The sequence below is a fragment of the Podarcis vaucheri genome (genome assembly GCF_965113315.1).
Source record: "Podarcis vaucheri genome assembly, chromosome: 1".
Lineage (NCBI taxonomy): Eukaryota > Metazoa > Chordata > Lepidosauria > Squamata > Lacertidae > Podarcis > Podarcis vaucheri.
In genome coordinates this window covers 109,205,671-109,233,331 of record NC_138759.1, presented here as the reverse complement: position 1 = coordinate 109,233,331, position 27,661 = coordinate 109,205,671, and the positions used below count along the sequence as shown (strand labels likewise).

The window sequence follows — 27,661 nt, the reverse complement described above, 5'->3', positions numbered from 1 at the left end:
ACAAACAGCAAAGAAGAACAGTGGCAATAGTTTTGTTGCCCCCCCCCCAAAAAAAAAGTAGTTGTGGGAAATAAAGGTATAGAAGTGAAGCAGGCTGCTACTGTTTGAAAGCATAAATGTGAACTCTTCCATACACGCCTGCTTTCCCCGTTGTCACCTTTCATTTCTCACACAATGGGAAGTACTCACTGTTACAAAATTCATTAGATATTACAGTAAATGTTTGATTAATATTTTAGTGCCTCTTACATTTTCTCACGTTGATATCAATCTTATGCTGGAAAGTGCTAAATGCAAATATTGTGATTCATTTCTTCCTCTTATTTCAAAAAGGAAGAGGTAAAGGCAACCAAAACATATTTTTTTATGAGTGCTCAGCGAATGTCCAAATAAAACTATGTTCATGCTTCTGGGGAAACTGTATGCGACTTAAGCAGAAGTAAACAATGGCTTTTACAATAAAATGGCAATGCATACTTTTTTTTAAAAAAAAAGCATCAGTATTGAATGAGGGCTATTAAAATGCAGATTGTCAATGGCAATTTACTGCCTAGTCACGTCACTGTTTCGGTGCTTCTGTTTTATACATGAAAGGCAATGGGCACAAGGGACCTTGCACAGCAGCTCTGAGGATTCTTTTGACAGCTTTGTGATGAACTTTGGGAAACCAATTTTAAAGCTCATATTAAAATAAGTAATATAATAGATGTGCATAGAATCCCAGCTTTCAGTCAGCAAATGTTTGGAGAAGGTTGGTGGGAGAATGTTTTTCTCTACCAACAGAAAACAGTGTTCAGTCTTATCTTTTTATTTTAATTGTAACCCCTATGAGGAGTACAATTGCAATCATGGTTCAGGCAACATAAACTATGGGTGTAAATGTATCTAGTTATTGATCTTATAAAATAGCATTCATATCGCTTTGCAGTATAGTGTCTCATATGCAAAATGAAAAAATCTAAATTTTACCTATACAGTGGTACCTCAGGTTAAGAACTTAATTCGTTCTGGAGGTCCGTTCTTAACCTGAAACTGTTCTTAACCTGAGGTACCACTTTAGCTAATGGGGCCTCCCGCTGCTGCTGCTGCTGCTGCCACCGCCACACAAGTTCTTAACCCGAGGTACTATTTCTGGGTTAGCGGAGTCTGTAATCTGAAGCGTCTGTAACCCCGAGGTACTACTGTAATTGAGACAATAGAAAGGAGGCAAGAATAAGGAGTGGGGTCCACTTTACAAGAATTGTGACTTGGAGAAGTATTTGCAAAAACATCAGAGTTGCAAAGAGCTCCAGTGCCATATTGAATGTACATGCTGTGGTGATTTCAAGTGTGCCTCTGTCTAATGTTGGAAATACGGTTGAGGGAGTTCTGTATTCATGCTTACATTGTTTACAATAGCCAACTTGGTTCCCTCCCAGTGCTGGGAACTACAGCTTCCATCATACCTGGTGATTGGGTGATGCTGTTCTTGGTCGATTGTGTGATCCTCCCCCCCCCCCAAAAAAAAAGCTCAACAACTTTGGTCAATGTAATGGGTAGATCACTGCCAGTGTTTTTATAGTGGTGGTACATCGCAGTCTCTTGAAAGGTGGAAATCCCTGGACTACAACAATCTGGAGGGTACAATATTGGCAATCTAATTTACTGTATGTTCAAGCAGATAGACCCAAGTGTCGTTTTCACTGCACGAAATAGCTTCCAATGTTCATGCAGTAACAACCACGGGCTCCAACTAGCCCAGGATACTCTACTGCAGAGGTGGAGAATTATCAGCCTGCAGGGCTTCCCTATTAGCTCTTTTCCTGCAGTAATTAAGATTTGATTTTTCAAAACCACTGTGGGTGTGAATAGAAGCTTTGTAAGGCCTGTTGCTGGGGGTTGTAGCTAGGGGAAGATCATCTCTTGCCTTATGTTCTCCAATACTTCTGCTACAAAACCCCCTTCCTGTGCAGCAATTGACTTGGAAGAAAGCCTTCCACTGAAAGCCTAATTGTTATGTGAGGATTGCAGCTTCCTCCATATGCACTACCACCTTGCCCACAAAGATCACCCTTCTGGTACTTAAGCTTGAAAAAAGTTCTGATGCTTTTTAAAAAAGTCTAATTCCTGCATGAGGAGAGGCAAGAGTCTGGATGCATGTGAGGGTTGGCCCTAGCCACTGCAGGCATGCAGTCCCTGAATGGTGAGCCAAATTGTAATGCAGCCCTTGTGCTGAAAAGGGGAAAAGGGTTTTCTCCAGTCTTCTGCAACTGGCAGTAGCTCTCCAAGGTTTTGGGCACCAACGTTGCCCAGCCCAATTACATATCGGCCTTTTAACTCTGTATTCTGCCAAGGCAATTTTCTAGAATGTCTATAAGGTTTTTTTGTTTTTTGTAGGGCATGCATGCATGCATATACCCTTTTCCAGTAAAGTTTGTAATTCTCTTTTCAGATGGCTATTCCTATGAGAAGGAAGCAATGGAAAAGTGGATCACTGAAAAAAGGCATTCCAGTCCCATGACAAATCTCCCTCTTCAGAGACTTATACTTACCCCAAACAGAACTTTGAAAATGGCTATCAATCGCTGGTTGGAAACTCAGCCAAAATATAATGAAAAACAGTCTCCCTAAACAGTATGATTGGTCTTTCAAATAAGTGGGAATGAAGCTGAAGGTAGGTGAATACAACAGTAAACATCTTTGTGCTGTGGTCTCTCACTGTACCTCTGTATAAATTCAGCCCCTTGATTGAATCTGATCAGAATTCAAATTGCTACCTAACATGATTTATACTTGCATCTATAAGTTATGTTTTTTATGTTAAGCATGATCAAGTTAAAGTTGAAATTTTATGTATTTATGTAGTAACTTCCATTGATACTTAATGACATGCATGTGGGACATCCACATGCACAGCATTGCGTGTCCCATTAATTTCAGTAGGAGAGCCAAGCGTATGCTGGATTATGTTCAGTAATAAATTAAATATAATTTAGAAATTATGCTACTGCAACAATTAAGTATTTCATTTTGGGGTCTAATGAGAATTATTGGAAGAAATCATTTTTAAAATGACCTTTCATAGGCTCTTGTCTGTATCATTTAAAAATATGTAAAGAACTTTGTCAACAAAAGTTTAATTTGGGAGCATACAGCTAAGTATACGGAGCACTGTAGGGCTTAGTATAAAGGATGAAAAGGCTGAAGAGTTTGCATGCCCTGATTAGATGTGGCATGGGTACTGGTCAGCAGTGAATGGCAGGATCACTTTGGCTAGGAGCCAACATTGACATCATGCTTCCTTAATTAGCAGTTGACTATTATATTCAGTGAAGCATGGTCCAAGAACTAAATGGCAAACTTCTCAAACTAAGGCTAATTAAATAAGCACATCATCTTCAGTGCTATTTTGTACAATTCTGATGTTCATAAATACTCCAAGGGGCTTGAAGATGCAGCCATGTGTATGTAGTAGGTACCCAGTGAGGACTTCTGGAGAGCCAGCATTGTTAACAGTAGTATTTGGACATGTCAATAACTTTTTATGATATACCTTTGGTGCAGAGAGGTACCCATAGAATAAGGGTGTACAGGTCTTCAGATGCTGTTGCACTCCAACTCCCATGATACTTGACTGTTAGCCATGCTGACTGTAGATGATGGAACATTTGGAGGGTCAGGTGGTTTCCTACCAAAACCTTATTGAAGTTGCATTAGTGATGACTGACTGGCACAACAGCTGGAGAAGGTAGAGATCAGTGAAAGGGTATGTATACTACCCAACCAGAAATTATATTAATAGTCTTTTATTTCATATGGGAAAATACAGTAGCTGTGCAAAAAAATAGATCTACAGAACAAGAGAATAAAATAAGATTGTACAAATACCAAGATAAACAATAAATAAGCTAGAGAATAACAATTCATTTTTTAAATTGCGAGTTTTTTAAAAAAATCACACAAGAATGCTGTTATAATGTACCTACATACTGTACACATGGAAATCACTGTTAAAGGGCAACAGAATACTCCAAGCTTGTATAACTCCAACCTCACAGGAATGTCCTTACTACCCATCTTGAAAACATCCTTGAAATTGAAAAAAAAGCTTTTCCACTGTGAAACACTGAGGAAAGTATTAGATGTCGTTCCTATAAAGTAAATGCACATGCTTATTATACTCCTCAGACATTTGTTGAGTGTTCTGTAAAAACGCTAGCAAAGCTTGTATTCCTCTTTATCCTCCATCTTGTACTGACATAGCACCTCAAAAGGTGTTTGAATAAACTATGTAAAGTGCTGTTATATGTTGTTAACATGTCATAATTATATACTCAGTGCAATAACCAGGATGTTGGACAAAATTCATGCAAAATATCCTGTAATTTACCTCCTAAATTGCAGTAATGAAAGTCAGTTGCACATTGGCTGCTGAGTGATTTGCACAGAGGTGATAGGTTTACACCTGAATCCTTATGAAACTGGAATACTACTACTAAATCTTCCTGATAAAGAACATTCATGGGCAGATTTGGATGTTCTGTGGATCCCACCACCTTGCAGGAATTAATTCATTTTAAGCAGTAACAGATATACATGGCTGTACAAAATAATTGTATTTGCCTTTCTCAAAAGGACTCAGCTTGATTTACTGACCAGTCTAGTTAAGCAGGCAAGCCTGTTTAAATCCTCTCTTAGAAAAAACATATTCTCCTACATAAACAAATAGCTTCTTAACTCTATGGTGGCCACTCATCTCTTGATTAATAGTCACAGGCATGCTGTGGACAGTCTTAGCGTTAAAGAAGTGGCTGGATGATCTGGTTTCTGTTATGCACCCTGTAAAATATTAGTGATTAATATCAGTAACTTATATGCTACTATGCACTAAGTTTAACAACCAGGGAGATGGTTCATCACTATTAGCTTGTAATAAAATGGCTAGCATTATTCAGACATTAGATTCTACAAAAGATCGCTTTGGCTTTGTAGAAGTCACGTGACTCAAATGAATGTCTTTGTTAAGCTGAGTGTGCTGTTTAGAGAGAACTTCCTGGTACAAATGAGCCACAGGCTTACCTATTCTGCTATCTTGTGAGCAGGCAGATGCTTGGCACTGTAGTTCCTCTAGTTCTTTAGGCTGAGTTCCGTTCTGGATGCTCTCTCCTGGTATTGAAGAGCAAGCTGCAGGATTGCCATAGCTGCCTGCATGTTTGGCAGAGAACTGCTCACAGCTCAAAGTCAGTGTCGTTCCAGCACTTTTCAGGAACCCTTCTGCAGCTTGGCCATGCCAACTGCGATTTGATAGGCTCATCTGCTGCTGCTGTTGCTGCTGCTGCTGGAACCGCACAGTTTTATCCATGATCCCCATGAAGGGAGTATTCCGAGGCCTATGTTCTGCTGTTCCACTCTGACATTGACTACCTTTGCTTTCCTTGAGCCGACTATCTGGACTTTGCCCTTTTACACTCTCGCAGAAGCTGCTGCTTGAGGACAGGCTGCTTGTTGAGCTGGAAGCTACCATGCTAACAGAAAGCAGACCAGGACAGATGGGGTTTTGCTGCCTTAACTCACCAGTTCCTTGAGATTGTAATGGACCTATGTTTTCGATGTTTGCAGGAGTGTGGACAGCTAGCCTCTCGTGCGTTTTGGACTTGCTCATGAAGGAATGAGGCGATCCTTTATCACTATGCTGCAAGTAGGGAACCTGGACTGCTGTCGGTCTTTCACTGAATACTGCAGAGCTGTTACTGCCCGTGGTGATATTTCCTGAGAGTGTACTTGTCCCATCCAAATGCTGGCTTTTATTGTAGCTTGGATTTGTGAGGTGCCTGGAGGTCACAGGGCTTGGAGGAAGATATTGAAGAGGCTGAGTCTTTGTGCTGGACTGACTAGATCCAGTTCTTGCCACAGACTGGACGGAATTCAGGTGCTGGTTGGTTTTTACTATCTGTGCTTGTTTTGTGGGCTGCATAGTTAAGCCAGGCTCTCTCAGGAATTTACTGCCTGCTCTGTTTGGAGGGGATATGGGTCTAAATTTCTGCTGGCTGCCTTCCTGAGCGTTTCTGCTGCTTGATGTATTAGCCTGGGAAAGTGGCAGCCTCTGGCCAGACGGACCAGGCTCGTCTTCATGCAAAAGTTCCTCCTCTTCTATCTCTTCCAGACTGAAGTGATCCTGAACAAGAGCTTCCCCCTCATTGTCAGAGTCATTGCTCGGTTGGGCTGGCAGAGGACACTGCTGTTTTTGTTGCTGTGTTCTCTGGAGCTGTTTGCACTCCTCTTCAACTCGAGCTAGCAGCCTCTTTATTTCCTGGTTTCCAGGGCACAACTTTATGGCTTCTCGCAAGTCACCAAGGGCTGCATGAAATTGCCTAAGAAGTTGGGGAGGAACCAAACACAAAAAAATTCTCTATAAAATATTACCTTTGGGGGAAAGCAGTATACCGTATTTTTCGCCCCATAGGACGCACCGGCCCATAGGACGCACCAAGTTTTTTGGGGGGGAAATAAAGAAAAAAATTTTATTTCCCCCCCAGGCGCTTGTGGGGCAGGCAGCGGGGAGCGCTCTTCTCCCCGCCGCCCGCCTTCAGATCAGGTCCGGGGACAGCGGGGAGACGAGCTGCGTCTCCCTGCTGTCCCTGGAGCTTGTGGGGCAGGCAGCGGGGAGAAGCGCTCTTCTCCCCCCCCCGGCCCGCTTTGCGATCAGGTCCGGGGACAGCAGGGAGACGCAGCGCATCTCCCTGCTGTCCCCGGAGTGGTGGGGTAGGCAGCGGGGAGAAGCGCTCTTCTCCCCACCGTCAGCCTCCAAACCACTTCGGGAGACAGCGGGATGGCGGCGTTCCGCCTCCCTCTGTCCCCCGACCTTGTGGGGCTGGCGCTGGGGTTCTCCTGAAGCCTGGAGAGCGAGAGGGGTCAGTGCGCACCAACCCCTCTCGCTCTCCAGGCTTCAGTGAAAGCCTGCATTCGCCCCATAAGACGCACCCACATTTCCCCTTCATTTTTGGAGGGGAAAAAGTGCGTCCTATAGGGCGAAAAATACGGTAGATGACAAAAATGCAAAAACTGTTTTTAGCAGAACTAAATGTGGTTACTTCATGGCCCTAGCTGGAAGACTGCTCCCTTTCCTCTTTTTTAGCACACTTGCAAGCAATCTGATGTGAGGGGAAGGAATTGAATTTAAGCTGAACACCATAGACAAAGTGCCAGTCACAGTAATTGTTCCCAGTTCTGCTCTTGTGGAATGATACTTGTCTGTGGCATTTTTACCAAAAAACACCACCTTGTGCAAAATTATCCTATTCCCGCCCCCCCATTCTATCCAAAATTAGTGTTTAGATAATCGTGAGGTTACCCCCCCCCAAACAGAGATCATCATTTAATAAATATCAATATTTGTCCTACAACTGCAAACCCATTCCTGGTATCCCACAAGACTGCAGTTTCCATTACCATAAATATAAGCATATTGATTATGCAATTATCATAAAGAGAATATTACTATGAAATATAGCAACTGTCGGTACCTGCTGTTCCTCTTGGCTCTTGCTCTAGCATAATACGCTTCATAGGATGTGGGTTTGAGATCAAGTGCCTTGGTAGCAAACTCCTCTGCCATGCCAAAATCCTGCCGGAATAACCATAAAACGGTTTCAATTAAAAAATTAAAAAACTGCCATGAAACATTACAGTGCAGAGGAACTGCCTGGCCATTTCACTTTTGCACTGGGCAAGAGAGTCCTCATGCTATCATCTTAATCAAATTTCTGCTAACTGCTCTTGAAATTTGTACTGCTGACATGTTTTGATGATGTGTAGTATTAATATTGCTTATTCACATCACTTTTAAAAAAAGTTTAGTCATGATAGCACACACTGACTGAAAGGCTATGCAAGCACTCTTTAGCAGATCTATTCACCTAAAATTGGTATCATCAATTTTTCCTACAGTCTCCATGTAGTCAGTCACAATGCATAAAAACTTGGACAAAAGAACTTACATTTGTTTTTCTGCGGCACCTTGAGAGGTTTAGATATAAGGAAACTCTGAGCTCATTGAAAGCTTTCATTTCTTCTCCAAAACTCTCTCGAGGAAACTTTCGTAAGGCATACTGGTACCGCTGTGCTGCCTCTTTCATCTTCCCTTTCTGCAGGGTGAAGAGCATAGAAGTGTGACAGTTTGATTCTTAAATGTTGCTTTCAAATGAAAAATAAACTGACTTGTTAACAGATGCCGCTGGCGAGAAGATTAACAAATTTGAATGTTGGATTTCATGGTTTAAAAAAAAAGAAAAAGAAGAGCAACATTTTATTCAGCTATTTCCCTATGTTAGATCCGGCTCTTCTTTTGCCAATAGGACCTGTCCCTCCTGCCATAGCATATACAATGCATAACAGTTTCTTGAACTGGGACTTAGTGTGGAATGTATATCCTGGATACTAATCGTTTACTAGTCAATAATGAAACCTAGTGCCTGACTCTGTGTAAGCAAAGATTTGCCACATCACATATATGAACCATGAGGGATATAGGTAAATGTATTATTGCAGAAGACACTAGCATAGTGTTCTGGTTTTTCATGAAATTTACCTCATGCCGCAGATTTATTTCTTTACAGTTTACACAGTGTCCTGTCTTGCACATTACTATTAAATAGCAATAATACACAATCCCCTAATGTGCAACTTCCCAGTAAGATAATGTCAGAAACTACTTGGAATAAAATTTAAAGGAACTGTGGAAGTTTAGTTATTTAATGTCTCTACTCAGAAGTAAGTCTCTACTCAGAAGTAAGTCCTACTAAGTTCCAAGAGTTAGATCCAACAAAGTTGCCCTGTTCACACAGGAATTTCCACTTCTGCAACAGAACTCAGTGCATAGTTGTCCCCAGTAAAGATCCACAAATCAGTAGCTTTATAGACATTGAGTAAGTTAGGGGGTTCATGTGAATGTGTGTATGGACAGGAACTGGTAACAAGAGCTAAACCTGAGAGGAAGTGTCAGGGATAGCATACAGTACAGTGGTGCCTCGCAAGACGAAATTAATTCGTTCCGCAAGTTTTTTCTTCTTGCAAGTTTTTCATCTTGCGAAGCACGGTTTCCCATAGGAATGCATTGAAAATCAATCAATGCATTCCTATGGAAACTGCCTTCAGACCAGGTCCGGGGACAGTCTGTCCCCCGACCTCTTCTGAAGGCTGGGGGGACGGGGGACAAGGGCTTTTCTTCCCACCGCCAGCCTTCAGAAGGCTGTTCTGAAGGCTGGCGGTGGGAAGAAAAGCCCTTCTCCCCACCTCCCGCCCCGCAAGCTCCGGGGACAGGAGCGCTTTGCTGCTGCCCGCCAGCATTTTAAAAGCCCCCGCTGTCCCAGGGCGATTTTAAAATGCTGGCGGGCGGCAGCGAAGCCTCCGCTGCCCCGGGGGCTTTTAAAATGCTGGGGGTCGGCAGTGAAGGCTTCGCTGCCGCCCGCCAGCATTTTAAGATCGCCCGGGACAGCGGAGAAGTCTCCGCTGTCCCGGGAAGGCGGGGGGGGGAGCAAAGGACCTCTTCTGAAGGCCGGCGGTGGGCGAAAGTCTTTGCTCCCAACCGCCACCCAATCAACCGCCAGCATTTTAAAAGAGGTCCCCGGAGATTTCCCTATGGGCTTTCTTCTTGCGAAGCAAGCCCATAGGGAAATTCGTCTTGCGGAACGACTCAAAAACGGAAAACTCTTTCGTTTTGCGAGGCGTTCGTCTTGCGAGGCACTACTGTATTCCCTTTCTTATTATTATAGTCTAGAACATTATGTTCTGTGGTGTGCACCTGAACAATTGTGGCGGTATCACTGCTACATGAACAACCATTACAGCAAGCAACTCTGTTCTACTTACACATGAAAGTTTGTTTTCTTTATTTACACCCTGCCTTTCCTACATTCAGGATGATTTACAAATACAAATTATCATTTGCCCAAGATTACAATCATAAGCACACTTACATAAGAGTAATTACCTTCCCTACATTTAAGTAAGCATGCATGGAACTGTGCTGCAAGAGTAGTTTGGCACCTGAAGCACTGGTATCTGCCATCATGCAACAGTTCATAAAAAACTCAAATTCTTAAGGTTATAAGCAAAAGCAAGGATCCACTTACTTTGTACATCATGTTTCCTTCCTCAATTAGCTTTTGTAGTAGGATAATCAAAATATCAGGTTTCGAAGTAGCCATGGCCCATGCTGCATTTCCTGGAATTAGAAGGGTTAACATTTAACGTTATACTGGACTCTTCAAATGATATTTAGCTGTGAACAACCAGATAGTTAATGATTTGGACTGAATTTCTCTTCTGTAACAGTGTCACTTAAATATAAATCAGTATTGTGGCAGCACCTACACTTTGAAACTCCCTGCCTATTGTTGCCAGGCAGTTGCCTTCACTACACTCTTTATGGTGCCTGCTAGAAATATTTTTGTTTAGACAAGCCTACCCAGATATGTAGAAGGTTGATTTGTGTTTTTAGTTTTTTGAGGATTTTAATTTTTTAAAATGTTTTAAATAGTTGCTTTTAACTATTTTACTGATCATTTTATTGTCTTATTTTTATAAACCACTGTTAGGTTTTTTAACAATCAAGTAGCACATAAAATTTAGAAAATAAATAAATACATATTGTTTGTTTTTTAATAACGTGGAAGGATTTGTATATTGAAAGGTGAGCTATAAACAAGTGCAATAGAAAAATATTCTGTCTACGCTATAGCTGTTAATATTTCAACATCTCTAAGTAAGCTTAAATTACTACAATTTTAAATAAAAACCAGTTTTGCTGGAAAATGTCAATGTTTTTAGATGGCCATTTTTATTAGCACTAAAATGTATTTATATATTATTAGGATACAATGGGACTTTTAATGTGGTGGTTTAAGAGTCAGCAATTGTTTTCTTCCCAAATAAAACCATTCTATTTGGCCAGTACAAGTTATTTTCCACTAACCTAATTTGGCTCCTTTTCGAAGCAGTGTGACCACCACTGATGTATTTCGACATCCAATTGCTCTGTCCAATGGGCGCATCCCACTATTGTCGACATGTTCAATCACTGCACCCTTCTCAACCAAATACTGCACCTATAAATGATCAAACACAGAGAAATTACATTTAAAAATAAAAAACGTGTTTGTGGCAGTGGCTGCAACACACCAGGAACTTCTACAGCAATAATACACCCTTGAACTGCTCTTATTTTCCAGCTGATGCAGACGTTCCTAATGGATTATGTCCATTCATATACCATCAATGTTTAAAGGCTTTTAGTGCAGCTCTTGAAAACACCACCTTCAAAGATATGCATAAATTCATACAGCTCGTTAGTTTCTGAAATCTGGGAAATCTAGTGCAGTTAACCTATAAAGGAAACTTTCAGAATGGGGGGGGGGGCCTCCTGCTTGGCCCCTTGGCAGTTGTGCTGTGTATGGCAGAGTGCCCATTTCCAGCTGTGGCCATTCCTAAATAGAAATAGTCTGGTTGCAGAGATCCATGCTTTAGTAACTTCCCACTTAGATTTTTGCTGTTAGTGCAAAATGCAACCACTTAGGTTTTAGTTTTGACATCAAAAGGCCACATACTTCCAGCTCTTAAAGATATGCACTGATAATTCCTTTGCCATCAAGCCAGATTCAAGGTTTGGTTTTCGCATATAGAGCAACAGCATTCCAGCTGTGCAACACACTTGCTGCCAAAAATAGCCTAGTGTTAATACCGTACAACTTCAGGTGCCGGCTAAAGACTGTTCCTATGTTAAAAGCTTATTGGTTTTTTTAAGTCATAATTCTGAGACTATATAGTGGGAAACAGGTTCTTCGTGTGGTAATTCAATATTTCCTTAGTATGGGTCTCACATGTTTAGCATTTTTCACATTACGATTTTAATTATCCCAACAAGTGACATTCTAGTGCAATTTAAATGCAGGCCAATGGGAATCTATTCATTAAGTTGTAAGTGAGCACATGTGAGACTACAATGTAAATTATTGCTTATATAAGGTGCAAGGTAAGCCCAACTGATGGATCCTGTTCTCCTTTGAGACAGAATCCATTTATAAGAGCTTTTAACTCTTAAACCAAAGATTTCTTACATTTCAAAATATATTAATACTTATCAGTGCTGAAACATCCCTTTACATCTCACAAATCTTGTTCGAGTCACAGCAGACTAATATAATTTATTAACACTAAGCAGTGGTTTTTTTGTGGCAGTACTCAGCGATACTGAGCAACATCCTCCTCCCCCCCCCACCCTCCTGCCCTGAGCAGCCATTTTATGCTGGCCCTCACAGTAAGAGTTCCGGCACCTCATCATTTACCAAGAAAGTAAGGCAGCAGTAGAAAAAGCCATATGCATCTGTCAGGGGATGATTAGCTGCTTGTGCTTAAAATAGTGCCCCTTCAGAGTTTGTGCGACCCCACAAACCTCTGTGTGTGACAGAGCTCCTCAGACATGTCTGCTCTAGTCACTTGTAGAGTCCGACAGTGGCTGTCTGCGGAAGCGCTTCCAGCAAAGAAGTTCCTTAACGGAAACGCGTCTCCTGGACTCACGACGTGACAGCTTCCGGCGAAGCATAGGTCTCCCTGCAGTTGCTTCTGACACCTCCCCGCTATTTTCGCTCGAAGTGTCTCTCACCCCTTTCTCTCCCCTTCTGCTTCCTGCCTGGGCTGCTGCGTCTCTCTCAGCATTACTGAGATCCTCCTCCAGAGACCCCGCGCTCCCCCTACTGGTCCCTGCTTTAGCTGTTGACTCTCTCCCAGTCTCTGGGAGCCCTACCACTTCCCTTTCCTCCGATGTCAGTTCCCTGACATCCACCTCCCCTCCAGGGCCCCCCTCTCCCCCGCCCCTACTCTCTCCTCTGGGCGGTGAGGAGCTGAAACCCCTAAAAGAATCCTCTTCATCTTCCGACGTCTCGAACATTTCCCTCCATCGGTCTTCGTTCCGACTCGCTGAATCCTCCTCCACCTCGGAATCAGCGAACCCCTCCAACTCTTCTTCTTCGTCGGTGGTGGCGAAGTATTCCCTCCGGAACCTCGCCACTGGCTGGGGTTTCCGAGGGAATCTCTGATGAAAAGTTTCAATCAAAACCTCGTCATCTACATCCTCTGCCCTGACCCAGGTGTTTTCCGACTCCGGCTCCCCTTCCCACATTACCAAATACTCTACTTGCTCTCCCCTCCACCTGGAATCGAGAATCTCCGCTACATGGTAGCTGTGTTCTTTTTCCTCCATAGCTGGTCCCCTATTGACCCTCCCCTCTCTGTCCCCTATATACGGTGACAGCAATGATCTGTGGAACACTGGGTGCAACTTCATGTGGTTAGGTAACCGGAGTCTGAAAGCCACTGGGTTGACCTGTTGCGTGACTTCAAATGGGCCCAGTCTTTTGGGTCTTAACTTCTTACAACCTCCTTTAAATGGTAACCCTTGGGTGGACAACCACACCTGGTCCCCCACCCTAATGCTTTCTCCTTCCCTTCTGGTTTTGTCTGCCTGCCTCTTATATTCCTCCTTCGCCCTGTTTAAATTAAGTTGGAGCTGGCGATGGATCGCTTCCATTTCTTCAACGAACTGTTCTGCGGCTGGAACGCTCCAGTTCTCCCCCTCCCCCCCTGGGAAGGCTCGGGGATGACACCCGTGATTGGCCAAAAAAGAGCTCATTCCCGTGGACACGTTCTCCGCATTGTTATAGGCAAATTCTGCCAACGCCAGCTTCTCCACCCAATCATTCTCTCTGTCATTCACATAACACCTCAAATATTGCTGGAGGACACCATTAGCTCTTTCCGCCTGCCCGTTGGTTTCTGGATGACGGGCAGTTGAGAAATTCACCTCTACATGCAATAAGCTCATGAGCTTCCTCCAGAACCTGGAAGTAAATTGTTTCCCTCGGTCCGAAACCACCCTCAAGGGGGCACCATGCAATCTAAACACATTTTCCACAAACAATTTAGCGGTTTCTTCTGCTGTGACCGCATGTGAGCAGGCTATAAAGTGGGCCATCTTGGTTAACAGGTCTACCACAACCATAATGGCTGTCTTCCCTTTGGACCTGGGCAGATCAGTCATAAAATCTATTGCCACTGCCTCCCATGGTCTTTCCGGCGTGGGTAGTGGTTCTAATAAACCTGCCGGTGCCCGCCTCTCCCCCTTGGCTCGTTGACATCGGTCACACCCTCTCACATACTCCCGCACATCTTCCCTGACCTTGGGCCACCAGAATTCCCTGGTAACCAGCCACATGGTTTTGTGTTGCCCAAAATGCCCTGCTGTGGGGCTATCGTGCAGTTGCTTGAGTACCTTTTCCCTCAATTCTCCTTCAGGTACGTATAACGCTCCCTTGTAGTACAACGCCCCGTTTCTCTCCTCAAAACCCCCGGGTTTGTCTCCCTCCCTCCTGAGACCCCTGAGTTTGTCCTGGGCATATTCATCCTGCACCGTTCCCTCTATCAGTTCCCTTAGCCCCACCAGTGCCGCCCCACACACCCAGCGATCCTCGGGAATGACATGGGTCTCTTCGGGTGCACCCTCTCCCTCCAAATATTCAGGTTTGCGTGATAGAGCGTCCGCCCTAACGTTCTCCTGGCCTGGTACGTAACAAATCTCAAAGTTAAATTTGGAGAACTCCTGGGCCCATCTCAACTGCCGTTGGTTGAGCACTCGCGCAGTTCTCCAATACTCTAGATTCTTATGGTCCGTGCGTACTTGCACCTTCTGTTGTGCACCAATTAGTAGGTGCCTCCATCTCCGGAAGGCCTCATAAATCGCAAGAAGTTCCCGGTCATACACCGTGTAGTTTCTCTCAGATTTGTTCAGCTTTCGCGAAAAGAAGGCACACGGTCGCCACTCGGACCCCTCCTTCCCTGGCTGCAGAAGAAGCACCGCCCCTATGGCTCTGTCAGAAGCGTCTGTTTCGACCCTCAGCTTTTTTTGTAAATCCACATGTAGAAGTTGTTCGTCAGAGGCGTTCCTCAAACGCTCGCTCCGCCTCCCCCGTCCAAACAAACTTCTTTTTGCTGCTGAGACAGTCCGTGATGGGCGCCGTCAGGTGAGCGAAGTTTCGGATGAACTTACGATAAAAGTTTCCAAACCCTAGGAACCTCTGCACATCCTTCTTAGTCTTGGGGGTTTTCCATTCCAGCACCGCTTGAACCTTGCCGGGGTCCATGGCCAACCCCTTGTCTGACAAGCGGTACCCCAGGAATTCCACCTCCTTGGTATGAAACTGACACTTCTCCAGTTTCACCCACAGTCTGTTGGCTTGCAGCCTGCTCAACACTTCTCTGACGTCTCTCACATGTTGCTCCTCATTCTCCGAATACACCAACACGTCATCTAAGAAGGCCACGCAATTCTTGTAGAGCAAAGGCCCCAGTACATGGTTCATAAAGGCTTGAAAACACGCGGAGCCTGCTTGTAATCCAAAAGGCATAACGAGATATTCAAATGCCCCCAAAGGGGTGAACATGGTGGTCTTCCATTCATCCCCTTTCCTTATACGTATCAGGTTGTACGCCCCCCTTAGGTCCAGCTTTGTAAAAATCTTTCCTTTTCGCACCCTGGTCAAAATATCATCAATCCTGGGCATAGGAAAAGCCACCGGCTCTGTCACTGCATTTAGGGCCCGAAAGTCACATACCAGTCTCGGCTTGTCCGTGTTCTTTTTATCCACAAAAAACACTGGGCTACCCCCCGCTGCCTTGGACTCTCTGATGAAGCCTCTCTTCAGGTTCTTGTCAATGAACGCTCGCAACTCCTGCATCTCCCTGTCTGACATGGCATACAACCTGCCTACAGGAAGCTGTGCTCCAGGGAGTAAATTGATCTGGCAATCAAAGGGCCTATGCGGGGGTAGTTGGTCAGCTTCCTTCTCGCTGAACACGTCGCTGAGATCAGCATACTGTGATGGCACCTTCCCCTTCTCCATCACTTCCGTCCCTGCTAGGGTGGCTTGGGCCCCTGCTGACCCCTTTTCCCCCCTGCAGTGTTCTAAGCAATGTGCGGAACCGAAGGAAACCACTCTTTGATGCCAGCCCACCAGCGGATCATGTAGGGCTAGCCAGCTCATTCCCAAAATAATGGGAGCGCCTCCCAAGGTGGCCACATTAAACGCTATCAGTTCTGTGTGCCTTGCCACCCTCATTATCATTGGGATGGTCTGCAAGCTGACGCCTCCTCCCAACAGTTCTCTGCCATCGATCGTGGTCACCTGCAGGGGGTTGCTTAAGGGGATAGTCTGTATCTGGTGTTCAGCCGCAAACTCCTTGCTCATGAAATTGCAGGAGCTGCCTGAGTCCAACAGCGCCTTTATTTTTAGGGGGTGTCCATTTTGCAACTCTAGCGACACTTCAATCACTAGAGCAGGTCGAGGAGCTTCTGGCACTGGCACTTGGGAAAGGGGCACTTTCACTGCTCTTTGGCCTGGCTGCAGTGCCCTGCTGGCAACCAGGCGTTGGCTTTTACCTGCTCCGTTTCTCCCTGCTCTTCCCCCTCAACAGTTCCCACCATCCCTTGCCATTCCTTCCTCTGGGGGCAGACTCTGGCAAAGTGGCCTGGCTGTTGGCAGAGATAGCATTTCCGGGGTCCCTTTCCCTCCTTCTTCGCCCCCTCACTGGGCTTTGAAACTGCGCGCGCGCGGGCTGTTCCGATTTCCATCGGCTCTGCCGGCGGGAAAGCTGGCTCAGGAATGTCTGGAATGCGTAACTCCTTCCAACGTTCCCCTCTCCCTTCCCGCCTCTCCAAGGCTCTTGCCTCCTGGCGCGCTCCAATGGTCAGCGCAGATTTGGTCAGCTGATCCATAGACACCGCCCTGGGGCTCCTGGCCAGCTCGTCTTTCACAGCTGAAGAAAGACCTTCTTCAAATAGCATCTGAATGGGTGCTGCCGATAAATCCCACCCCAATCTGTGAATCAGCATGGTAAATTCAGTCCAGTACTCACGGACAGATCTGCTTCCCTGCTTGCAAGCCATTAGCTGTCTGCGCACTCCCCCCTCCTCAATATCGCTGGAGAACATGATATCCATTGCACGAAAGAATTTCATAGTGTCCTTCAGGATATCGTTGTGCGTTGCCATCAGGGGTCGAACCCAATCTTGCGCCCCCTTCTCAAGATGCCCAATTACGAAAGCAACTCGGGATTCCTCATCAGGGAACTCATCAAACTGCACATTCAGGGCATATTGCATTTCAGTCCTAAAGGCATGGTAATCCTTGGGGTCCCCCCCAAACTTCTGCACTAATCCTGGTACCTTTCTGGGGAACTGAGTGGTTCTCCCCTTCTTGTCTGCATCTTGAGCCCTCCTCTCCTCGAGCCTCGCCGTCTGCAGCGCAAGTTGGACCTCCAATGCTCGGTATCTGTCTTCCAAGCTTGGACCAGCTCCACCCCCTGCGGCTCCGGCTCCTGCTGGGTCGCTCATGATGCCTTCTCCTGCACAGGCAGCGTACAGAGACTGTCGGACTGCTGTCAGGGGATGATTAGCTGCTTGTGCTTAAAATAGTGCCCCTTCAGAGTTTGTGCGACCCCACAAACCTCTGTGTGTGACAGAGCTCCTCAGACATGTCTGCTCTAGTCACTTGTAGAGTCCGACAGTGGCTGTCTGCGGAAGCGCTTCCAGCAAAGAAGTTCCTTAACGGAAACGCGTCTCCTAGACTCACGACGTGACAGCTTCCGGCGAAGCATAGGTCTCCCTGCAGTTGCTTCTGACACCTCCCCGCTATTTTCGCTCGAAGTGTCTCTCACCCCTTTCTCTCCCCTTCTGCTTCCTGCCTGGGCTGCTGCGTCTCTCTCAGCATTACTGAGATCCTCCTCCAGAGACCCCGCGCTCCCCCTACTGGTCCCTGCTTTAGCTGTTGACTCTCTCCCAGTCTCTGGGAGCCCTACCACTTCCCTTTCCTCCGATGTCAGTTCCCTGACAGCATCTATGCTAGATTTTGATAAGTTTAAAAAAAATCCATTGTGTAGGATTTTATACTTTGACCAAGCATTGGATATGTTTGTTTAATAGAAACTATTTAGAATCAGAAGGATCCCCCACAGACTCTTTCTACACAGTGAAGAAGAACAGGTACCCAGCATTAGGTATCTCTTACATTTTAAAAAATAAGTAGTAGTTTTTTCTTGGTGAATTATCTCTAGTATCGCTCTCAAGTGCATGAAAAAGGGAGCTAGTTTGCTTAATTAGCATTCTAGTTGGCAAGATCTCAGTGCTCTGGCTTAGTTTCAGAATGTGAAAGCTTATAGCAAGCCCAGTATTTGACTTGACTTACAATATCCGAGTCTCCATAGAAAGCTGCTAAATCCAAGGGGGTTCTTCCATTCTTGTCCGTCTGGTCTATTGTGGCATCTTTCTCAACCAAATACTGGACCACACTCTTGTGTCCTTTGAGGCAAGCCCAACTCAGTGCTGTCAGGCCCTCCTTGTCCAGCAATGAAATGTCTGCACCTAAAACACAAACCAAAAATATGTTATTTTGAAGGGGGAGACTTAAAATATGCCCCACGTTAAGCCAGAAATTAAACAGTGAAAAATTATTGAACTTTCTCTTTAATACTATTGAGATGATGTAATTTCAGCATTAACTCATAAAACTTGCATCAAGACACTTTCAATGTTGAGCTGTCAGGCTCGCTTATCTATCTTAAAAGGCATGAAAAGTGAATAGGGCAAGTTAAAAGAAAAAAATCTTGAACAGTGTGTTCATTACCTTTGGAGATGAGAAATTCAACAGTGCTCAGATGTCCTTCACAAGAAGCTACCATGAGTGGTGTCCTGCCTTGCTTGTCACTTAAATTTATATCAGCTCCCTTTTCCAGCAGAAGTTTTGCAATCTGAAAAAGTGAGTATATTCCCATCACAGTACTGTAAAAGTCACAACCTTAGAATAAATAATGGCAATATGTAACCTGATCCTTACAAGAGCAATTCACACTTTGACCATACTCCATACCCAAGTCCCAATAACTGCAGGAGAATGCTTGTGGAGCATAAAACACATAGCTTCCTGGTCCTTTAGATTCATCTGTGTGGCTTTAACAGAGCAGCACTCAAGTCAGTATCGTATCTTTATTTGATCAACAAGACTCCTCACTGGGCCACTGTTTTCATAATCAAATGCCCTAGGGATTAATAGCCTTTTCAAAACAGTTCAAAAGCGTCTGTTGCCATCTAAAGTAGAGATGGCGAACATGTGGTCTTTTAGATGTCGTTGGGACTACAGTTCCTAATATCCCTATCAGCCATGCTGTCTGGGTCTTACGGGACTTGGAATCCCACAACATCTGGAGGTCTGCATGTTAGAGAAGTGTCCTTCATTTGACAAATTAAGCTGAAACTGGCCATTTTAATCATAAAGTTTCATCCCACCTGCCAATGTCCCTGACGCACAGCACAAAAAAGGGGAGGGATCCCTCTCCTATTAGTTCTCATTACTAGAGCACCATGTTGAAGTAATAGTTCACATGCTTCCAGCTTTCCTCTCCCAGCAGCAGCAGTCAAAGCTAAAAAGAAATAAAAGGTTTTAGTTTATCAGATTTAAAGAGAAAACAAGTTTGAAAGAAGACATTAAGCTAAAAGCATTCTATGCATTCCTCCCGAGAGTTATCAGCAGTTAGTCCAACAACCAATAAATGTTTCCTCTTGTACAAAAAAAACCCTTGTATTCCCAGATACTAACATTCATTAAAATGAGATGGTACTGGATACTCAAAATTTTCCTACAGAGTCAAGAGTGGCAAGACGTCCTTTTAAAAATGTAAGAATAGCTCTCTTGAATCAGACCAAAGGACCATCGGGCATCCTTTTTTGCTGCTGCCCAGGGCCACATGCCAGAGCAATGAATGCAAATTTTACCCTTGGTGCAGTAGGCTCCTTTGTGCATACACCCACCCACCCACTCCCTCTCTATTCTCCACCTAGGCAAACAAGAAGCAAGATCAGTTCAAGGATGCATTCCAGCCAGACAAACCCTAGAGAGCATGAAGCAGGGTCACTGGGAGTCTCAAGAGCCAGGAAGAGAGTCTGGCCCCTGGGCCTGAGGTTCCCAATCCCTGGGAAAGGCTGCAATATGCAAAAATCCCCCTAACTGCAACCTGTAATGCTAGTTACAGCAATGGTTGAGAATTTCTTCTCTACTCTCACAACTGTTAAAAAAATAATGGAGGTCACAATCTGTCATGGATGCTTTAGTTTAGATTTTTGCACTGCAGGGTGTTGAACTAGATGGCCCTTGGGGTCATTTCCAACTCTACAATTCTATGATTCTACAATTCTAATCTCTTCGTTTCACTGTAACCCGGACAGCAAAGGCAGTCATCTGCTGGTCCACAGGAAATAAGATTTTTGTTTAATGGCAACTGACACACAAGGTAGCACCATTAATTTAAGGATTAGGTTGAGCATGTAGACCCAAACAAGCTGACAGTTTTGTTTTTGTTTTTAAACAGATTTTTTATAACTGCTGGGAATATAACACGAAGGTTATAGCTGTGTTATAAAAACAAAAAACAGCCCTGTGCCTTATCTCACTATCACCCACAGCTCCTGGGGTCACTTAAGATACAAAAAACCAGTGTGTCTCAAGTATACCATATTCGGAAATAAGCAGGACTGAAGAATAGCCTGCAGTGGGCTTAAACAAACAAGATCCTCAGGAAAGCTATGCTAAGGAATGCTGACCGTTCCGAAAAGGCCCATCTCTGATATGTTTCATGTACCCAACAATAGTTTGCCCCCGCTTCTAACTTTAAAAAGAAAAGGGGGAAAACACTAAATGAACAGCAAAACTACTAATGGAAAATGGAAAATATGAGGCCGGCCTACTATACCCTATAGGAAAACTAATATGATCTTTGGCAGATCTTCGGTCTATTGTCAAAGATGTTGAGGAAAGTGCTAACTGGGGAAGAGAAATTTTGGAAAACAGGGCAAACAATGGTTGGAAATGTGTAACAATGTAAGGTGGCTAATACATTTTGCTGTGTACAAGGTGACACTTCTAATGTGATTCTGTGCCATAGGCACTTTGTCTTTTGTGCATTGACATCTGTGTGAAGGATTTCTGTAAATCCAAAACACCCAGTTTAGGAATATAGGAAACTGCCTTCTACGGACTCCTAGCTCCATATTGTCTGCACTGACTGACAGGGACTCTCTGGTTTTCAGAAAGGAGTCTTCCCCGGGGATTGAATATGGAATGCTTTTGCATGCAAAGCATCTGCTGCACCACTAAATGGCAGTCCCTTTCCAATCCTGGTCTATGATTAAAAATGTAAAGGGGGAGGGGAAGCAGAGCTGCCTTCTGAAAAATCTGTCCCCAGATTGCAAGGCACATATCTGAATTTATCAAATTTTCAAGACTTGTAGACCATTTTTGACAATGTGACAATTCATCCTAAGCAGCCCTGCTTAACTATTGGCACTGTGATCTCAGTGCAACCCTCAGCTAGCAATCTCTGCACTCAAAATGCCACTGTTGGGAGGGAAAGCGTTCTGTCCAAACTGCCAGAAGGAAATGGCAGCTCAAATGTGTTGCTAGGCATGAACAATCCACAGAACAAGGGGACTACTAGCATTATAAGTACAAGAGGGGAAAACAGGAATATGCCAACAAGAATAACCAGAGAATGTAGATGGGTACAGAGATAGAATAAGGCAAGAGCGCAACAAAAGGAGAAAATGCAAAGGAGTCTACTCTGTATTAATGCATCAGAGACAAAGGGTGGCATCTAATGTTGCACAAAGGGTTGTCTTTGCGTGTCACTTTTCCCTCCTCTTCCCAATGCAGCTCATTGTAACCTCTTGTATGCTTTGGCCAGAAGGGTAAACTGTCACAGAAGGGGAGGGATAACACAGAAGCCTCCGAAAATGGCTTTATTTCTGCCTCCAAGAAAGAGGAGCATAAAGATACCCCACTTAGTGGTGTCCTTGTGTCCCCTAAGAAACCCTCTTCTGATGAGTACCAAAAGTTCTCTCTCTCATACACACATACCTGTTTCTCCCCACAGTGTGTCTGTTTCATTGATGTCAATTTTAGGCTCCTTTTCAATCCGCATCAGAAAATGAATCACCTACAAAGAGGAGGAAAAAAACAATCAGCTACCATTTAAAAAAAGAAACCCATCAAGGAAGAACAAGCAATTACATAATTATGGACTTGATTTACCTTAGCACTCTGTTGGTAGTGCACAATACATTCACAAACACAGTAAGTTTCAGCTAAGAAATTTATGGTATGTCAAACTGTATGCATTTAAGTTACCAGCACAAGTTGGCATAGGAGAGGCACTTTGTTATGTACAAGTCCGTTTCTCTTCAATGATCTAACAAGGATATATCCAGGTTCTATGGAATGGCAAACTATAACTAAATGCTTGTATATATGCACATCTTCTGAATGCATCAATACTACTAGACTATTTTGGATACAAATTAATTTTCTGTCTCACTCAAGACAAGAGATTATATGAGTAAAAATGTGTTTCTGTCGGTTTCATTTTTTTTGTCACAAATTATTTTAACAAGCCGTTACAAGACCCAAATGTGGTTGGGTAAATCAAGAAAAGTACAAGCAAACAAAGCAAGGCAATTCATATGAATCTTCTCAGAATTGTTTCTTTAACTACGCCCAGTAAACATTTCTAATGTTTCAACTGAAGCTGAGGAACATGAATGCATACTTCTTCCATACTCCATTTCTATGATGAAAAACAGAGGCAATGTTTAAAATGTTGAATTGTAAAAAGGGGGAATATTCCATTTGTACAGGAATCCCAATCTGCCTTCATACTAGTATACAGTGCAGAATTTAACTCCCCCCCCCAAACCGCTTCAAAAATGGCAGTAAAACATAATGGAGGCTAATGTTTGCATGCCAAGATTAATTGCATAAACAATAAATACATTAAGAGAGCTGCTGCAGTCTTGTGAGGCAGATGGAAAACAGTACAAATGTGGTTTCAAGGAATAAACCATCTTCTTGTATTCTATTATGGCCATATAATCCTTTATAGCCACATTGTGGAGACAGAAATCCTACTAGCATTTTTCATCTTAAACAGAGCTGCATTTGGCACAAGTACAGAGTATGCTAAAGCTTACAGTATCATCTTGTCTCAAGTACATGGAGCAAAAACCGCCACCAAGCAAGTTGGGACCATTCAACTCCTAACCCTTTACAAGTAATCTTTTTAGTAGAAACAAAGGAAAGAGAGATTGGGAAGTGGTGTTTTTTTCCATGAAAAAATGGTGCCGGAACTCACGATGAAATTGTTACAGTTAATTCGCTGGGTGACTTGGTGCAGCCCTGAACAGATGCTGGTTTGACAACAGCCGCGAACACCGCCTGTAGAGGTGCTAAAAACTACAGCAAGCTGTCTCCCCAGCTGGTCTGGGGGTCGCCACTGGTTCTGGTGCAGGTCAAATAAATGTGCCCCCGCCTCCCTCGTTCTCTTAAGATTCAGGCGGATGGCATGGGCAGCTCAGAAGGACCCTCACTCAAACATGCGCACGTGCAACGGTAGAGGCCTGGCTGGAAAGCTTAAAGCCTGTTGCCACTACATGAAAGATGGATTGAAGAAAAGGAATTATGAACTGGCCCCACCCTGTATCATGGCCAGGAGCGGCCAGGAGCTAAGTGGAGTCATAGATCGGAGAAAAGTGTAGACTCGCACACACTTCCGTTTTGACTTGAAATGTTCATTTTGGGCTTCTCAGATGTATGTGAAGGCTATAAGTGGGCAGTGTGAGTGCCAGCCCACAATGGCACCCACCTGTGAAGTGTTGGTACTGAACTCCAGCGCTCTCCAGCATAAGAAAAAAAGGCACTGTTGGAAAGTATATGGCAAGTGCCACATAATTTGTGTATTATAGTGTAAGGGGGGAGGTATTTTGTCTGATTTCCCAATGAAAGTGACATTTTCCTGAGTGGCATGATACAGCTATTCCCAGCTCTTGGGGAAAAATGCACAATGTCTCATTTGTTTGAAAAGCACTGCCTGATGGCAGTGAAATTTGATCTTTATTCATATACTTGCCTCATGTTAAATGGGCTTGTAGTAGCCTGACAGACTTTGTTATTTATTTATTAAATTTCTATACTGCCCTTCATCCGAAGATCACTGGGCAGTTTACAATATAAAAACACAAAAATACACAGTATAATAACAAATAAAAGCAGTACAGTGGTGCCTCGCAAGACGAAAATAATCCGTTCCGCGAGTCTCTTCATCTAGCGGTTTTTTCGTCTTGCGAAGCAACCCTATTAGCGACTTAGCGCTATTAGCGGCTTAGCGGCTATTAAAGGCTTAGCGGCTTCGAAAAAGGGGGGGAGCGAAAAAAATCGCAAGACTCGCAAGACGTTTCCGTCTTGCGAAGCAAGCCCACAGGGAAATTCGTCTTGCGAAGCAGCTCAAAAATGGAAAACCCTTTCGTCTAGCAGGTTTTCCGTCTTGCGAGGCATTCGTCTTGCAGGGCACCACTGTATCACCACCACCACACAGTTTAAAAGGCCATCACTTAAAATGTAGACCTTTTTAATATCCCTTGAGGAATAGCAGTGTAGAAACCGTTGAATTATTCTAAACACTTTCAAGAAGAGAGGTGGACCAAGCTACCTGACAGTGTCCCATGCTTGAAGATGCTGTCAGAGCCTGCTGAAGTGCCTGTCGCTTTGTCAGTGAATTCTGCTGCTGGGAAGTGCTCCAATCCATGTTCAGCAGATATTCAAGAATATCAGAATGGCCCCTTAGGGCACTATGAACCAAAGCACACTGTCCCTTTTTATCCAAGTGATTGATCTAAAAGGGGAAGCACAGGGAGAGAAAAAGAGTATCACTCATGATATGCAGGCTCATTGCACATGTTGTTACACCAAAGCTTTTTACAAAGTACCAAATTGGCAGATTACTATATATAATTTGGTGATACTTAGTGTGATTCTGCATAACTATGTATTACCTAAAATCAAAGCAGATTCTGGTTTGTTTGTTTTTTAACTAAACCTAGGTAACGTATTTTAGTCATGTGTTCTAGAGTATTAAAGCACAGGGCACAAGGAAATTTCATGTTTAACTGATCCAGGACATGCTTCAGTATCTGAGCTGCAGCCTCACAGGGAAAGGAGATAGCCTTTATTTGGATCCCTCTGTACAGCTCTACAGCACACAAATGCTCCATACGGAGTCTGTTGTCAAGCTTACCTTTGCTCCTTTCTTGCAGAGTAGTGAAACTATATGCATGTGGCCTGCAGCTGCTGCACAGCAAAGTGGGGTCATCCCATTCTCAGACGCACCATCAATGGTGGCACCAAATTCAAGCAGAAGGAGGACCACTTCTTCATGATCAAGATGAGATTGAACACACAATATTGGAGCGTTGTTGAGAACTTCTGTCCTGTAGTTTACATTTGCACCACCCAAAATCAGCAGACGACTCACCTAGAGGGATTTAAAAGAAAGGAAATATAATTCACCACCTTGTTTAGAGACCGAAACAGGATCAGTTTGCATCTCCATTATGTAACAAGATTGTACGCATGTTGTCAGATTGTTTCTTAATTTACATAGAAAAACCTATTTGCTCCATTCTAAATTATGAATACTCGCTCTCTACAGAGAATACACGTAGCTATTCACACATTAAAAAGAGACTTAAAAACTAATCATTTGCATTTCCCCTTGCTGATACCAACAGTCCTCTTTAAATCACTCTTAACAAATGTTTTGGGATTTTCTTAGGGACAGTGGCAGAGACTGACTATTGAATTTTGAAAGTTTGGGAACTTTAACTTTGGTCAGTTTAACAGCACCATGAATCAACATGAGCTTTATAAATCGCTTTGAGATTCCTTCGGGTAGTGATAAAGCGGGATATCAAATCCAAACTCTTCTTCTTATGAATGTTATTGGCTGGTTTTTCAGTCCTTGCATTCAACGGCTATAAAGCGCTTTTGGCTAATCTTGATTGGACAAGTTTTCAAAGCAGAGAAAGAACACAGGAGATTCAAAGAGAGTAAGCATCTTGCCACTGTCAAGCCTCCTGCTTTTCCTTTCTTCCTTGTTCTGGAACTGACATGCTGTTGTCCTTAGAGAAAAGTTAGTTCCTGATGCCAGCATATAAAACCCCACTTGCCCACAGCCTGTAACAGTGTGGAACTGCTTTCTCTTAAGTTTAGAACTACCACAGTGAAAAAGTGAAGTATAGCTGATACTTAGTTTTCTTACCTTTACATTGGGTGTATAAAGATTTCTCAAGGATGCAAGAGCTGCTGACAAACCATCAGTGCTATAGCCAATCCACAAGGCTTGAAGGTGGCTGGAAGAAATTCCAGTCTTTTTGCTGAGCCCCTAGAAGACACAACAAATAGAGATGAAAAAAGAGGAAGCAAATATTATTTTCAAAATAATATTACTATTTGCGCGTTGAAAATTGTGATAGCTTTTTTCTTTGAAAATTAAAATCCTCAGACCTTTGCTTGCATAGAAATACTTTAGCTGTGTATTTACATCTGCCCAAGATTTGAAATGTCCCTTACAAACTTCCTGCAGCAGCTCAAAAATACTAGGAAAGTGTGCAGCCTTTCTCCATACATAGTTCTACCTACTAGGCAATGAATATTTTGAGAGTGGCTAGGTATTAAACTCTAAATACAGTATCATGTGACAGGAGATTAGTTCTGGGTTGCTTAAAAAGCTTTAAAACAAGATATTAATAACTGCTGTGAAAATAACATTTATGCACATTGTGAACGTTTTCCAAAGCAAAGTTTAACTTTCCATTTTCTAAAGTTTCTGGATGGGGAGAAAAACAAGAGGACATAATGATATTATGGCACAAAGATATAACAAAAGGAGACAAACTGAACACATACCAGAAGGCAAAATAAAATATAGGTTTTACCTTGAATATATGTGCTTTCAGAATGTGATGCCCAAGCTCCATTGTTTGCTGACGGTTAAGCTTTCCTTCCTGCCTTGAGAACATGAATGCCAGGAGTGCATGCCCATTCCTAATTAAAGAAGCAGAAAGACAGGGAGAGAGGATTTTAAACTGTACTAATCAATGTTATGCCACCTGTTTGTCCTCTGAATACCTAACGTTACAGATTTCATTCTCCTGCCCCAAAATCTAAATATCAAAATATGTTGAATAATAATAATAATAATAATTTATTATTTATACCCCGCCCATCTGGCTGAGTTTCCCCAGCCACTCTGGGCGGCTCCCAATCAGTGTTAAAAACAGTACAGCGTTACATATTAAAAACTTCCCTGAACAGGGCTGCCTTAAGATGTCTTCTGAATGTCAGGTAATTATTTATCTCTTTGACATCTGATGGGAGGGCATTCCACAGGGCGGGCGCCACTACCGAGAAGGCCCTCTGTCTGGTTCCCTGTAGCCTCACTTCTCGCAATGAGGGAACCGCCAGAAGGCCCTCGGCGCTGGATCTCAGTGTCCGGGCTGAACGATGGGGGTGGAGACGCTCCTTCAGGTATACAGGATCGAGGCCGTTTAGGGCTTTAAAGGTCAGCACCAACACTTTGAATCGTGCTCGGAAACGTACTGGGAGCCAATGCAGATCTCTCAGAACCGGTGTTATGTGGTCCCGGCGGCCACTCCCAGTCACCAGTCTAGCTGCCGCGTTCTGGATTAATTGCAGTTTCC

General features: G+C 43.7%; 2 protein-coding genes across 11 annotated transcripts in view; one reads left to right on the top strand and one right to left on the bottom strand.

Annotated features, from left to right (window-relative positions):
• Positions 1-25,353, top strand: part of WDSUB1 (WD repeat, sterile alpha motif and U-box domain containing 1) — a 49,796-nt gene extending 24,443 nt beyond the window's left edge. For 5 of the 8 annotated variants that reach the window (XM_082198685.1, XM_082198679.1, XM_082198682.1 and 2 more), the window contains one exon: positions 2,432-4,284. In XM_082198685.1, coding sequence (XP_082054811.1) covers positions 2,432-2,610 — 179 coding nt within the window. In that variant the 3' untranslated portion in view covers positions 2,611-4,284. Of the gene's footprint in view, positions 1-2,431; positions 4,285-19,918; positions 21,983-22,005; positions 22,140-25,216 lie in introns of those variants that run through there. The other 3 variants (XM_082198683.1, XM_082198680.1, XM_082198684.1) reach the window with 3 other exon arrangements.
• TANC1 (tetratricopeptide repeat, ankyrin repeat and coiled-coil containing 1) overlaps positions 3,770-27,661 on the bottom strand; it is a 137,881-nt gene continuing 113,989 nt past the window's right edge. For all 3 annotated transcript variants that reach the window (XM_082197236.1, XM_082197235.1, XM_082197237.1), the window contains 13 exons: positions 26,897-27,005; positions 26,221-26,343; positions 25,198-25,434; positions 24,613-24,795; positions 21,990-22,068; positions 19,367-19,500; positions 18,708-18,831; positions 18,270-18,445; positions 10,952-11,084; positions 10,110-10,201; positions 7,977-8,123; positions 7,503-7,603; positions 3,770-6,350 (listed from right to left, as the gene is read on the bottom strand). In XM_082197236.1, coding sequence (XP_082053362.1) covers positions 4,931-6,350; positions 7,503-7,603; positions 7,977-8,123; positions 10,110-10,201; positions 10,952-11,084; positions 18,270-18,445; positions 18,708-18,831; positions 19,367-19,500; positions 21,990-22,068; positions 24,613-24,795; positions 25,198-25,434; positions 26,221-26,343; positions 26,897-27,005 — 3,058 coding nt within the window. In that variant the 3' untranslated portion in view covers positions 3,770-4,930. The remainder of the gene's footprint in view (positions 6,351-7,502; positions 7,604-7,976; positions 8,124-10,109; positions 10,202-10,951; positions 11,085-18,269; positions 18,446-18,707; positions 18,832-19,366; positions 19,501-21,989; positions 22,069-24,612; positions 24,796-25,197; positions 25,435-26,220; positions 26,344-26,896; positions 27,006-27,661) is intronic.